The sequence below is a fragment of the Oxyura jamaicensis genome, chromosome 1, assembly GCF_011077185.1.
Source record: "Oxyura jamaicensis isolate SHBP4307 breed ruddy duck chromosome 1, BPBGC_Ojam_1.0, whole genome shotgun sequence".
Classification (NCBI taxonomy): domain Eukaryota; kingdom Metazoa; phylum Chordata; class Aves; order Anseriformes; family Anatidae; genus Oxyura; species Oxyura jamaicensis.
The window spans coordinates 73,608,351-73,623,023 of record NC_048893.1 but is presented as its reverse complement, the minus strand read 5'-3'; the positions used below and the strand labels follow the sequence as shown (position 1 = coordinate 73,623,023).

The 14,673-nt window shown below is 38.8% G+C and overlaps 1 protein-coding gene and 1 long non-coding RNA gene across 3 annotated transcripts in view; one reads left to right on the top strand and one right to left on the bottom strand.

Moving 5' to 3' along the window:
• The window catches only part of STK38L (serine/threonine kinase 38 like), a 50,110-nt gene extending 38,924 nt beyond the window's left edge, over window positions 1-11,186 (top strand). Inside the window, exons 9-15 of one of the 2 annotated variants that reach the window (XM_035321402.1) lie at window positions 64-166; window positions 967-1,028; window positions 1,902-2,019; window positions 2,491-2,614; window positions 4,502-4,597; window positions 6,237-6,328; window positions 7,573-11,186. In XM_035321402.1, coding sequence (XP_035177293.1) covers window positions 64-166; window positions 967-1,028; window positions 1,902-2,019; window positions 2,491-2,614; window positions 4,502-4,597; window positions 6,237-6,328; window positions 7,573-7,700 — 723 coding nt within the window. In that variant the 3' untranslated portion in view covers window positions 7,701-11,186. Of the gene's footprint in view, window positions 1-63; window positions 167-966; window positions 1,029-1,901; window positions 2,020-2,490; window positions 2,615-4,501; window positions 4,598-6,236; window positions 6,343-7,572 lie in introns of both variants that reach the window. The other variant, XM_035321397.1, reaches the window with a different exon arrangement.
• On the bottom strand, window positions 7,373-13,195 carry LOC118164217. Its single transcript, XR_004749377.1, has 3 exons — window positions 13,183-13,195; window positions 11,931-11,933; window positions 7,373-7,508 (listed from the first exon to the last, which is right to left on the bottom strand). It is a non-coding gene; the product is annotated as an uncharacterized LOC118164217 (long non-coding RNA).
• Window positions 13,196-14,673: the final 1,478 nt, after the last annotated feature.

The window sequence follows — 14,673 nt, the reverse complement described above, 5'->3', positions numbered from 1 at the left end:
ACATTTTTTTTTCTGAGCACTACCTTTCTAAATTACGTTTTTATCTTATTTGATGTTTTTTAGGGTCATGTAAAACTGTCTGATTTTGGGCTGTGCACAGGTTTAAAGAAAGCTCACAGAACTGAGTTCTACAGGAACCTTACACACAATCCACCAAGTGACTTCTGTAAGTATAAGGTGTCCTAGGTAAACATTTAAATAGTTTTGAGCTTCAGCTGTACCACATCATACTTTATTTCTTCTGGGTTAAACACAATTGGTCAGGCTGAGTGCATTTAGTTGGATAACTGGAAATGCATGTTCCCCGTGACATGGAAGCATTTCACAGGAAAGAAATTGTTTTGTGCAGTGCTAATGTGTTTTTGTACACTTGTATACAGATACAAATACATGTAGCATGACTATATTTTAATGCATTTTTCATAACAATGTTACTGAAGTTACAGAAATGAATTGTCTTCCAGATCAAATATGGATTTAATGTGCTGACTTACTGAGGTCAGTGACAATCACAACAAACCTTAACAGAGTAGAGCTGTTCATCTCTATGCCATGGCGACACATACACATTAGGATTTTATTGCATAAACATAAAATTCTTCTGCAGTTCTTCTCAGAATCTTCACTTGTTTAAAAAACATTGTCATCTTCTGTATCATATCTGAATACACACTACCAACCACAACAATAAAGTTTGCTGATCGCAGATCAATCTGAAAAAAAAATAAAAAATCAGCAAATGCTAATTTAGAATTGCCAATCACATGTGCTACTGATGTGATTTGCAGCCACAAATTGGACAGTAGTTATTCATTGTCCTTTTTCTGTCTCCAGTGACAATCAAGTATTTATTTCTAGAAAAAAAGCATTCTTAAGATATAAAATTGTTATCCTTTGAAGACAAAATGTTATCAGTCTTTTACTTCACGTATGAATTCTTTATCTAATAACTATTCTCTAAATTAGCATTTCAGAATATGAACTCCAAGAGAAAAGCAGAAACATGGAAGAAGAACAGGCGACAGCTAGTAAGTTAATAACATCTTTTTTTTTTTTTTTTTAACTATTTACATAAAGCATTAAATAAAAACGTGGCATTAATGCTACTGGTTTTGTTGTTTTGTTTTTTAAATCTGTAAGGCCCTCATCAGTTGTAGCTCTTTTCAAACTCCATGAATTCTAATCAAATCAAAATGTTTAATTAGTTTGTTTTCAGAGCTGTGACTAGGAAGGTACTGCTCTTCTTTATGACTTTGTTTCTCTCACAAGCATCTCAACTAACTAATCTCAGGTGTCAGCAGCCACTTAGCAAAGCTGTGTCTTGAATATGTCCCCTAGAATGAGGCTGTGTGTTTGAACTCGAGTTTAATTCCTGCAGTTCAGTATTGCAAGATTAGTAGCTGCATGATTCTTTTTCAGATAATTGCAGAGGAAAAACTTGTCTGGTCTACTGCTGAATGGGAGTATTATGGAAAGGCACTGAAGTGGTGCAGCAGGGGTTTATAGTGCAAAGTGGCCAAGTAATAAAGGGCATTCTGGCATTAACTAAAGCAAACTTAAGCATCTGTCAGCCATGGCATTTCAGAGTTTCAGCTCTGCTTGTGATTTTCACTGAACAGTAGTTTGTAAAAAACATCAATTGCAAGTTGTGGAACTTTTTATTTTTTCTCCATGCTTAGGAGGATGATTTCCATTTACTTTCAAGGTTCAAGGTTCTCTCTGCATCTGTGTTTTGTCATGTAAAAGAATAATCGTCTTGGGATTTTAGATATTGCAAAATGTCAAATTCAGCATTCTTGTCAATCCAAAAAACAAGATACTATATATGAATCCCCAGGAAAAAAAAAAAAAAAAAAAAAAGGTAGCATTAATTTTTAAAAGAACTTATTCATTTTTTCCAGGCTTATTCTACTGTTGGGACCCCGGATTATATTGCACCAGAAGTATTTATGCAGACTGGGTACAATAAGCTCTGTGACTGGTGGTCTTTGGGAGTGATAATGTATGAAATGCTAATAGGTACGTTAAAGACTGCAGCCCTAAGAATCATTCAGAGGATTCAAAGGTGACAGGGTCTGTTAGTTCACCTGCATAGTGCAGGTAGTAGGATTTCATTCACTACTTCCTGGAGTGAGCCCCAAACACAGCTTGCAGAAAACTTTAAAGTCTTCCCATCTTTCCAAAAGGACAACAAGAGGTAATGCCTCAGTTAGTAATTCCAGTGAATAACTAACTTCACTGTAAAATGCTTTTGAGGTTTTGTCTTCCTAGCTGGTAGTACCAAAATCAACTTTTAATGTAGTACTATAAAAGAGAGAACTTCTGGCTCCCACAGCATTTTAGATCTGGGAGCCACAGTGGCAAAAGCAGAGCCAAGGGAGGGCCAGCAGCTAGCATTTATTGTTACTTCAGGCAGTGCTCCCCCCTTGACAATTTCCTACTCTGGGAAAAGCTTGTTCATTTTTATTTTTGTTTTTAATGTTTGTGCAGGGTATCCACCTTTCTGTTCAGAAACACCACAAGAAACTTACAGGAAAGTTATGAATTGGAAAGAAACTTTGATATTTCCTCCAGAGGTGCCCATTTCAGAGAAAGCAAAGGATTTAATTCTAAGGTCAGTAATAAAAGCCCACTCCTGGCTACTCACCCAGACGTAGTCATCTTCCATTAGGTTAACTTTCTGTTCTGCATGAAGGAAGCTCTAGACGGGGGGGGGGGCCCGCCCGAAATTGGTTTCTTCTGTGTCACCTTTCTTGATGGATTTTTCAGTATTTTTCCTTTTGCCATTTGTTTAGCATGAAGGAATAAGCTTTAGTGATATTGATTTGTACTGCTGCATTAGGAGAAAGAGCACAATGGGGAAAAAGAAAAAGTGATTGACACTTTTTTTTTTTTTTTTTCCCCTCAAAGGGACTCAGAAAACAACCACTCACCAACATTTTTAACTGTAAAGGAAATCTTGGGATGTTTTGGATTTACTCATGTTTTCCAAAACACTAGTTTTTAATCCATTCAGCTTGCACTGAAGTTTTGTGAGGGGTTTCAATGTCAAGGTCAGGCAGAAATGCTCTGTTTTCCTGATAGATTTGGAGGGGCAAATGCTTTATGGCCTTGATGTGTTTTGTTTTGTTTTGTTTTTAAATATAGTGTTACAAGCTTACATGATTTTGTTACAGGCAAAAAGGGGACTGTACTTTTATAGGCAGGGCTAAGAGCTAGAATTTATTGCAGACAAAGCTAGAGTTTTATTTTTGTGGATGTGGATAAAACCCAACTAAAATAAGGTCAAGTTCAGACAAAGCCAGACAAAGCCTGATGTTGTTGGAAAGGGAAACGGACCGGAGTAACGATGCAACCTCGATGCAAGTATAATCGTCCTCCTTTATTGCAGGTTCTCACAGAGTATATATAGGCAACTAACTACAGCATGCGCCGATAACAACTTATAATTGGTCTAGCTTCTCCATGCACTTGTCTCTAGCTTGTTTCCTCATTATCTCTAATACAAGGAAGTGGGAAGCAGGGCAAAGCCACCTGCGAATTCCTTTCCCACAGCCTGAGACCTGGTATGGCTAACTGTTATTACAAAGTTTGAGGTCTATTATTAGTATTTGGCATCCACCACCTGGATGGACATCAGTCCAGAGGAGAAGACAGTCAGCCTTTGCTGCTCCCTGGTACAAATCCCTGATTGCACCAAGTTGCTATTTGAGAACCTCCTCCTCCCTTTTTTTCTTCAGGGTTTTATCCTTGTTGGTGTTTATCCTTCTGTCTACTTGAGCTGGTAACTGTCCCCATCTCAAGAGTCTTATCTCTGTCTTCATTTTCACCTTTCTTATTGTGTCTCTACAGCCTCTCACAGCTTCATCTCTCAGATTGAGAGTTTATTCAGGAGTCTGAGCCAAGACTGTGCAGTTAGACCATATCAGAGAGAGGCCTTGGGTCTTCATGCTACCAGCACCTAGAACTCTGGGGGGGAGGGAATTGGGAGTGACAGGGAGAGTAGGGTATGTTTCGGACATGGCATGTTCTGAATTTGTGTTGGCTCACCTTATTTCCAAAATGTCACATGTGAGAGTAGTCTTCTATCACATGGTGTCTATGTTCCTATTAGTTTGACTTAAAAACATGGATTTTAAATAGTTGAGAATGTGCAAAGGAGTTTTCAGTAGTAGAGACATAAGAATTTCTATTCCAAACTAACCTTGCAAGACTAGAACATGCAGTAACTTTTCACTAAACTTGAAGATGGGAATATCATTAGAAAAGGTGCAAGTTACTGTCATCATGACCTTCATTTTTGGGAATGTTAACAATATTCTACTTCTGCTATTTCCCCTCATCTCCTAGATGCAATGGGCTACTTTTACATTACTTGGAAAATACAGCAATTTAAAAGAACTTTCTCAAATTTCTGATACAGGATACCATGGCACAGTTTTTCACTGTTGCTTCTGTCTGCATTTATTGTAATATTCTCTTTATTTTTCCACCTTTTCAGGTTTTGTACCGACTCAGAAAACAGAATGGGTAGTAATGGAGTAGAGGAAATAAAAAGTCATCCATTTTTTGAAGGTGTGGACTGGGGACATATCAGGTACTTATGTGTATACATATATATATATATATACATATTCTATAGAGAGCATAGCCACCATGAAAGCAAGAATTTCATACACTATGATGGCAAGAATAATTCTCTTCAATTTACCTCTTATTTTGAAATGCACTACTGGCAATAGCGAGTGACAGCCAAGGTTTTCAGGCTGTGCTGTAATTCGTAGATCTGATCAGAGTTTACTGTCTTTGAGATTTCTCAGGTTGGCCCAGATTGCCCAGGATGGAAAAGTGTGGTAGAGTGGTCAAGTTATTCCTGATTTATGCTCTGATATTGTCAGAGAGCTCCTCTTCCATCAGTAATGGGAAATGCAGCTGTTGCTATAATTCACTATTTTTTGTAATAGGAGCAATAGAAAAGCAAACTCTGCCCCAAAAATGCAGAGGAAATAGATGAATGAAGACAAAAGGCAGCAAGTAAGAGGAAAATGCAGGGTATGTCACTGTACCTGAGTGAACCAGTATGTCTACAGGTTGCTAGGCAGAGGCACGGACTCACCTCAGAGTGGCAGCCTCAGTGGCCTAAATTCTGCTGGCCAAGCCTGGGTAGAGGCTCTGCCGAGGCAGCCATACCAGGTCTACCCTGAGCTTGTGCGTGCAGATGCTGAGCTACATCTGCATGTACATGCAGTGGTAGCACCTCCAAAGCAGACTTTGGGCCCACAGATGGTTTCAGCTGCAGTAATAGCTACTCTTCAGCCCTTCTTAAGGCTTGAGGTAGTCTGCTCTTTCAGGAATACTGCACTTTTGCATATGAAAATCCACACAGCGGGCATGTGATTGTCCAGCTCATATACTTCTCATTTCTTCTGTTCTGGAAAGCTTCATGTAACTTATCTTCTCAGTGTGGGAAGCATTAATGAGCAGCAACAGCAGTGACTTACCTGTTCATGCCACATTTGGCAATGTGGCAAAGGGGTTTCCCCATTCCACCCAGAAGTGGATTTAATTGTAATTGTAATAATCATAGCTGTAATAATTTTACAGCTGTAAATTAATAACTCCCCCACAGTGCCATGTTCCAGTTTGAATGCTTTCATAGTACAGGTCACTGAAGTAACTTCAAAAGCTACCTTAAAACTTTTTAAAGGACTGTCTGATTGTTAATCAGTAATGTGTGACTCTACTCATTTTGGATGAGAGATACTGACAACTGAGCATCAGAAATGGGAGCTACAGTCAAAAGGTGTTTGGATGAGTTCCAGGCTAATGGGTACTGGAACTGTAAAGCAATATGTCTAATAATGGCTTCAAATGCAAGTAAAATCCTGCTTGGCTGGGTAGGCAGGATTTAAGAAATGAAGGTAACCACTGTGTTTCTTGGTGACATCTAAGATCATAATAGCTATATTGCAGATGACTGTGGAATGCTGTTTCAGCTAATGGAAAAGCATATGTTCCCCAAGTTTGCCAAGAATATGCTAATGCTAGATAGGAAATTAATGAACCTTGCCATGATGTCAGAAAGTAGGCAGGCCAGATGCATCTCTCATGGAAACTTTGTGCTTTAAATTACAAGGATGTTGTAAATGTAAAAAACTAAGTTAAAAGAAATGGAACTTAATGTATCTTTTTTTTTTTTTTTTTTTTCCTTTCTATTCTTTTATGTCTATCTACAGGGAAAGACCAGCTGCAATCCCTATAGAAATCAAAAGTATTGATGATACATCCAACTTCGATGAGTTTCCTGAATCTGATATTTTACAGCCAGGTGAGACTGCCACTGTAAATTCCAAATTTCTATCTATAACGTGCCAGAATGCTCCATGGGTTCATTCATTCTTATTGTTTTTATTAACCTTTCTAATGTCCTAGTCAAGGTAATATACAGGCTTGATCTAGAGATTCTCTTAAAAAAAAAAAAAAAAAAAAAAAAAAAAATAAAACGTATGACTTCTCATAGCTTCTACTTCCTTAAAACTTCAGGGAAAAAAAAAACAAGATTGTAACAATTATATTAATGAAAATGATTTGCATATGTAGTGAGCACCAAAAGCAGTACAGTTTTCTACCATATAGTCTGTCTAAACAAATTCTAATAAAAGCAGTCTGCACTGATTTGCTTTTGATCTTTAATTTTTATGTTTTTTAGTTTTATGCCAAACAGTGCCTCTTCACTGCCTGTTAGCTATTCCTGTATTTAGGTAACGCCAAGTGCATTTGTATTGGTTTTGGCATCTCAAACCCACTGTATTAACTGAAAAAATGTACATCTAGATATCCAAATACAAACTCGGATATCAGCATTTTTGGCACCTAGAGTTGAAAATGCTGTTGTAGAACTCTAAAAGCAGCAACCTGAGTGCTGAATATAGGAGCCCACTGCAGTGAATGTCAGTGTTCAGCACACTAGCCGTGCAAGCTGCTCACAAAATAAAACGTGACTAGATCTCCTGCTGGCTATACGAGCCTCGCAGAAGCTATAACCCGGCAGAAGGCCTAGAAAAAGAACATCTGTTTCATGTGTGTAGTTCTCTTGGGAGAACTTGGATAAAACTTTCTTCTGTTTGTGGTGAGGATAACACTGTGTATTCCTACGTTTGTTGTACATGGAGCATTATAAATGTTTTGTTTCTTTTAATTATATATGCCATAGTTGTTTAAGAGGTTCCTCTCAATGTATGGGAGCCTGTATATACATATACAGAAGAAAATAACCATTAACAAACAAAACCAAACTTTTTTCACTTCAGAGATGCATGCTGAAATTAAGTGACTATTAAGTCACTTACTAGTTACTTTTTAAACTACATTAAACTAATATAAGTAACACTGATATTAAGGACAAAAGGCAGCTGAACTAATTAGAAACAGGATTTTTTCAAGTAATTTCTGATGAGTAGGGAAATACAAGTTCAGGACTGTTGATGTGTGAAAAGTCCTTTCAGAAGCTGTTTTTAATTGTTTGTTTGTTTGTTTGTTTGTTTTATTTTTACTTTTGTATCTGAATTCTAGTGCCAAACACAACGGAGCCTGACTACAAATCCAAAGACTGGGTTTTCCTCAATTATACCTACAAGAGGTTTGAAGGGCTCACGCAGCGTGGTTCAATCCCTACCTACATGAAAGCTGGGAAGTTGTGAAACAAAACCCAGACCCACAGAAGAAATAAAAACACAAACCTCAGGTAGCTGCATCACCAGACCCGCTTGGCATTAGTTATCAATACATTGACTCTGGTGCGCATCAATTTCACAAGGAAATTCTACAGGATTAGGATTTCTAAGACTACTACAGGAATTAGTTGGCAGTGCCAGCTGGCTTTTTTTTTTTTCTTTTTTTTTAAATATTTTAATATTTTTGTTAAGTTTATTATACAAAGGTACTGGAATAAAAGGAACGTACATTCCTTTGTAACTGCACTCACTGCCTATGTGTGTATAATGGTTAATTATGCCTCTCTGTCCTGTGGCTTTGTTTGTACTGTAAACTGTCTAATCCACCCAGGAGTAAAACACATCATTTTACGCAGGATTGTTATCATACTACTTACCTGGTGGGTTTTAGATATGCAGTATTAAAAACAAACAAACAAACAAACAAAACACATTGTCCACATTTTCAAAATTCTTTTAGCAGTTGCTCAAGGGTGTTCCAGTTGTGGTCTGCAGATATACCCCATGAGTGTGGCAATATTGGATTATTCTAAATAGCAGTGTCCTGTGGGGCCTATTTGTACCCTTCCTAGCCTTGTTGCTCTCACCTGGAGGGTTCTGTGAGCAGATTGTCCCTTTTCATGGGGGATGTGGGGCAGGAGGATGGTCCCTGTGATCTGTATAGTGGCATTTCTGCTTTAATTGATAATTAATGGGTCCTATTATTGAAGATGATGATACTGTTCATGATGATGATACATGTTGACACTTCAGAAGAGAAAAAGGAATCTGAGTAACAATGGCAAAGACTCTTAACAGATTTGTTTTTTCTATTATGAAGTTCTGAAAATATGGCAGTTTTCAGGATTGCATTTCTGCCTCTGTCGGAAGGCAGATAATCTCACTATCGATAATTTAAAATATCCTTCTCTGTCTGAGAAAAACTTATCCTAGAGAAGTGATCAGATGGCTGCTTTTTCTTTTTCATCTCCCTAAGAATTTCCAAGAAGGGATGCTGTTACACCCTTTTCTTTCCAAAATACCTGTAGCAGCCTCTGCCAAACCAGAAGAAATGGAGTGCCCAACTAGACTCACTCTCCTGTGGGCTCCAGCTTTTTCTAGCATCTCTTCCTAATGTGGACCATGGGATTATAAGGGATCAGCTGAGTCTGAAGACCAATTATGAACAACCACGACTGAATCAGGCAGAGCACCTACACCTGTTCTCCCCACTCTGCAAGCTGGTGACAAACTGACAGTAGAGAGGGGTCTCCTTCCCCTGGGTCAAAGAAACCAAAGCAGAAAACTGTGTACTGGCTATGATTTTGTTCCTCAGCTACATTCCTGCCTGTACTAGCATATTATCTGCAGTACTTTGAATTTATCACAATACAATGGAGAACTTTGGTGTCATTTTCTGATTACAAAAGAGACTTACAGCAATGAACAATTCACCAGTAATTGAACGAGCAGAGTCACAGTCGCTGTCTTCCTCCTTTGAACACAAGTGAAAGGCATTCTAAAGGCCCTACAACACCCATCGGAGTGAAGTACAGGATGTTTTGGCATGTGGTAGGGAAGACTCCATTAGACTGACTATTACAGCAAAACAGAAGTGACTGTTCATAAAGCTTTTACAGAAATATATATTGCTGTTAGACACCATGGTATCAGCTGTTCTGAATTTTTTGTATGCTTCAAAAACATTGGAGTGATCATCTGTTGCATAAAAGTTCATTTACCAGGAAAATTTCTGTGCATCAGCAGCTTACTGACAATGTAAGTAGTGTTCCCTGATCCAACAGTTGCTAATTTCTTCAAGGCCTTCAGTGATGAATTTCCTCCAATACTTTATTTTCCTTCAGGCATCTAGCATCTCCTAGTTATGCTGCTTTTCTACAAAAAAAAAAAAGCGTTCAGTTCATCAAAGAAGAGTATCCAGTGCCTCAGGGCCCACCCAGTTTATACAGTCAGATTATGGCTGAGCTAAACTTTGCCTAAATGTTCAATTCAAATGGGAACAACTATATGATCTCCTAATTTTTCTTCACAAACCATACACTAATTAATACCTCTTTACTACTACTGGGACAAGATCCTTCAGAAATTCTCTGGTGTTGTCTTTAGCCATGTCAATGCAATGTAGTGAAGGTCAGCTGTATACATCCAGAGACTGTCCAAAGCCAGTAACTTAAATCCACTTTTTAATACTTCTGCATTTCTTTCTGCCACTGGCATAGCAGCTTCTGAGGCTTCTGAGAAAAGGAAATTCCTTTCCTGACATTCAGTCCCTTCTACCAAGATGGGAGAGATTGGGCAGAATATATACAAGATGCAGACTTTGCCCCAAAGGGTACTGCTATTCAAAAAAAGATTTTTTCTTAGTTTTAATTTCCAATCTCATTCATAGGGTCACTATATGCACCAGAAGTGGAATTCCTGTGAACAACACATTTCAAAAGACCACAGTTACCCTTTTGTGTAATATAAAAAGAAGCCTTTGCTTGAATTTCCTAAGACAAGAACAATTTCACGGGAACTGCAAATGCTCAGTAACACTGGTGATTTTTTTTTTCCTGCAGGGTTTGCAAGAGGGGAGATAAATATACTCTTAATTTAAAGCTACCTATTAAACTATGTCTGTACATACTCATTGGTTTACAAACTTGGGAAACAACTGAACCCTTATATTCATAACACTAAAGATAATACGCATTTAAAATTGCAGAGAATTAAACATATCAGTGCTCACATAGGAGTTGTATCCTTCAGGAAACAGCCTGCAGCCTATTTAGAATAAATTCCTGTATTGTGGTAGTTGAATTTATTTATTTGAAAACAGAATTATTTTAATCAATAAGTCAAGTCCAACAAAATATTAACTACTGCTTTTAGGATTATAGATTTTTTTATTTTTTTCAAAGGTAAAACTGTGACACTATAATAGATTAAAAAGAACAGAAGGTTGATCTACACTGGCTTTCAGAAATGGAAGTGCAACATATCTTTTTGCTTTATTTTTGTCTTATTCCTTTGGATGGTCATTTGTCTTTTTTTATTTTTTTCTCCTTTGGTGTTGTTTGTTACTGTGCTATTTATTTTTCTTATTCTTGGAGTACCAAAGATCCTGAAATGGCTTGATGATTGCAACCATGTGAAAATTTATTTTGTGGAAGTATGATTTGTTAACTTTTATTAAAATGTGGAATTGTGTATGCAGATTCTTATCAGAGGTTTGCTGGGGAGTTAACCTATTCCAGCAGGGAAAATCTGAGTGCATCAATGGAAGTAGTGAGCCTGAATCTAAATTCTGGATCTGAATACGCTGAAACTGGGGAGGAAGTTTGAACTGGAAAACACATCTGAGCTTTTGCACTTCGTTCCATCTGTAATCAGCATGAATGCGTGGCCTTAGGTATAGGACATACACAGAGGTTCATTCACGTGCAAAAGGAATTAAAATAATAATAAAAAGTCGGCATTCACAAATCAAATATTGTTGATACTGCATTTGCACTCTTAAATTTGCCTTGCTGGAGCATTACGTGTTATTTTTATAGGTCAATTGTTAAACAGCTGAGTGGTTGGATACAGTATGGAATAATAGCATCTGATATGGGTGAATTCACCAAAGTGCAAAGGGGCTTGCTGAAAGCTCTCCACAATACTAAGAGAAATGGGCATAAGCAGTACAAAGGGTGTTGTGTCAGCTCCTTGTAATGAGGTGACTTTCTTCCTCTGCAACAGCAAGTAGGGAATACAGCAGTTTAGCCCAGTTATACTCTAATGCTTAGGAAGTGCTCTCACTTCTTCAATAATATGAGCAATTAAAAGCATTGTAACATACTGTACCTTGTCCTTTTAATGTTGATATATTACAGCAGCTCATTCTTGAAGTCAAAATGGCAACTGCTATATTTTTCCTAGACTGTTTCATTAGTTGTAGTTGGGAAGGTTACATAGAAGCATTATAAAATTTATATGAGGCTTTTTACAGCATTTGAAAATAAAAGTAGCATTCTTTTTGTAAAGTTGCAGTTTTTTATTTCTTTATTCTTACAGTAATGTGCTGGGTTTGTTTCTTTTCCAGAATAGGAGACATCTAGGGAATTGAAACACTGTTTGGGAGGGGGTTCATTGTCAGTGGAAGTGAAGATGAGAATGCACGTAACTATTCTCAATCAGACGTAGAGAGAGCGAGAATTACCTGACTGGCACCAACTCCAGTCACACAAAGCTGCTTCTAAAAGGGCTACCACTCTTCACAGGAGGCTTCCTCTCTTTCCCTGGAGATGATAATTTAGTCAAGAAAGGCTTCCATGGACAGTTGTTCTTCAATTCATCACAGAAACGTTTTTATCCTACTGTTCCCAATTCCTTACTGTGTTTAGAGCAGTGGCAGCAGATGCAGTTGTTAGGCATTAATGTAAAATATTATATTGAGGTGAGCAGCTGAAAGCAAAGAGGAGCTGGCACCCGCTGAGTAGCCCTCCAGTGAATAACAGCCCTCCTCTGCTCAAGAATCACTGCTCTCAGTAAGCTGATGCAATTTGAACAGGATTTTACAAATTCTGTTTAATACAATTACACTTTTCTTGCGGTAACCAGATGTTATCTTGCACTGAGCTACATCTCATAAGGAACTGCAGGCTTGGTTCTTTTTCTCCTTGGATTTCCAAATTCAGTATTTCTCAAAAATACGGCACCTTAAATATAAAGGCTATGCCTTCAGCACGTGCAAATATGTTTTGTCTAAGTCGACCACTCAAGAAAATAGTATATAATTTAGTATTTATAAAACACTGGAAATATCTGTTGTGCATTTTTATTTTTATTTTTGTACAGAATGTGCCTTGTAACAAAAATGATTATGCTTTGGACAATAAAATGTCTTTCTGACAATCTTCCTATGAAAAGAGAAGGAAGGAATATTCAAACCATTCTGTCTTGCTAAGGGGTGTGATGACAGTAGTGGTTCCCAGCTCTGGACTAGACAAAGGTGGATTTGCGGTTCAGGCAGTGCTTAATGTAGTTCTTTAGGTTAATTTTATTTACTGTGTATGTAAACTTTAATTATCACAGAGGTTCTAAAATGCCTTATCCAATAGCTGAATTTCAAAAATGAAAGTTGGTTTGAAATGTGCATGTTGTACTAGTGTCACCTGTCAGCTATGCTGGGCTCATGCACTGGATGAGAGTCTGGCGAAAGGAACTTGCCGTCTGAGATAACAGCTCCAGCAGCTATTGGGGCGGCTCAGCACTGGAGAAGGGCAGGTTCACATACATATAATGGAATGAGCAAATTCTTTGTCAGTTGTAATGGTCTTGAAGTCTCCTAAGAGGATTTTAAGAATTCATTATATTCTAAATTACCAATTTTTCTACTGCTATGTGCTTTCAGTCTGGTATTTTTCTTTTGTTGTTGTTGTTGTTGTTGTTTGTTTTAATTATAATTATTAACTTTAGTCACCACTGTTTTAGTGATCATCTGAAGTACAGGACTACTGCCGAAGGAGGGCACCCAAGACCCCAGGCTGAATCTGAGTACCTCAAGCACGAAGCAGAACAGCCCCACTCCTTCCTGCTTACTGCTGTTCTCAGCAACTGGGATTTGTGTACTTGGCTGCACAGAAACACTGCTGCAATCACCATAAGGGGAACTGGATCTTTGAACATGCAGGGAGCTCATCTCGCCACCTCCTCCTCCCATCCCTTCTCTCCAGGTTATTGGATAGCATGGAGGTTGCTGTTCCCTGGGGAAGTGGGGTGTGTAGGTTTGAACCCTCTCACACTCTGGGAAATTAACCCAGGTTTCTCATTTCTCAGTCAAGCCAGAGCTCAGCTAGGGGGGCCGGTTGTTTCTGAGTTGAACCAACCCTTGATGCCACATCCTGTTTCCATACCAGCTGCTTTAATCTGTTTCTAGTGAGCCACCATCTGCTGTGGCTTCTTTCTCCTGCAGGAACACACAGCGCTCAACGTCTGTGCTGGCCCCAGGCCTTCCGCTGGTGCCAGTCCCCGTCCCTTCCCCTCCAGGTGTCCTTGCCTGCCCTCACCCTTCCAAAAGCCAAATCTTTGGCCTTGCTTCTACGCCTCCCCTGAAACTAGATGATGTTGAAAGGGGAGCTCAATAGCAGAGTGTTGCAAGCTTGGAGCTGTTGTGTAAAAGCAGGGTGTAACCCCTGCCCCTGCATCCATGTTTTGGAAAAAAAAAGACAGCAGCTACAGGCAGCAGGTGTTACACACACACACACACCAAGTGCGTCCTATACATTGTTTACTTCCAGGGATTTAGACAGAATCTGCCCCTCAGTGTGGATGTGTGGGAATATGTCTGATGTGCAGGCAGGTGCCAGCTGCTCCCCAAGGGCACATCTGCACCCTCGTGCCCAGCTGCGTAATGGGGGGCCAAAGGGGAGCACCAATGTGAGTGTACACCTCTCCAGTGTTAGATCTCACATGAAGGCTGCAGTGGCTCTGCTGGTTGTGGGCACTTATTTCCCTACTTCAGGCTTCATTTTCTGTCTAATAACAACAAATGATCAGATAACAGCCTCGATGACTTCTGGTCACAACAGAGTGATTCACTGGTAAACCAGACATGCATCTCAAGATTTTCAGTCCAGGAGGCTGCCTGTGAGGTCTCAACTGGTTCCCACTGATGTCAGCAAAAGATCCCTATCAAAAGCACAGAAGCCAGTGAATAAGTATGATCTCAAAAGCAAGCTGCTTACTGATGCCATGCTTTTATGTTCTCTAGGAATGAGACAAACAGATTTTCTATCTGTAGTGTTAAATTGGTTGAAAAGCAGTACGGATAGGAGGAGGATAACTTTTGGCTTCAAATACAAAGGTGAGAAACTTGCAATGGTGTTGCTGTTAAAGAAGAAAATATTACACCTCATTTGTCTGACAAACAGAATTAAACTAATGCCTCAAGGAAGCTTCACAAAACGTACAA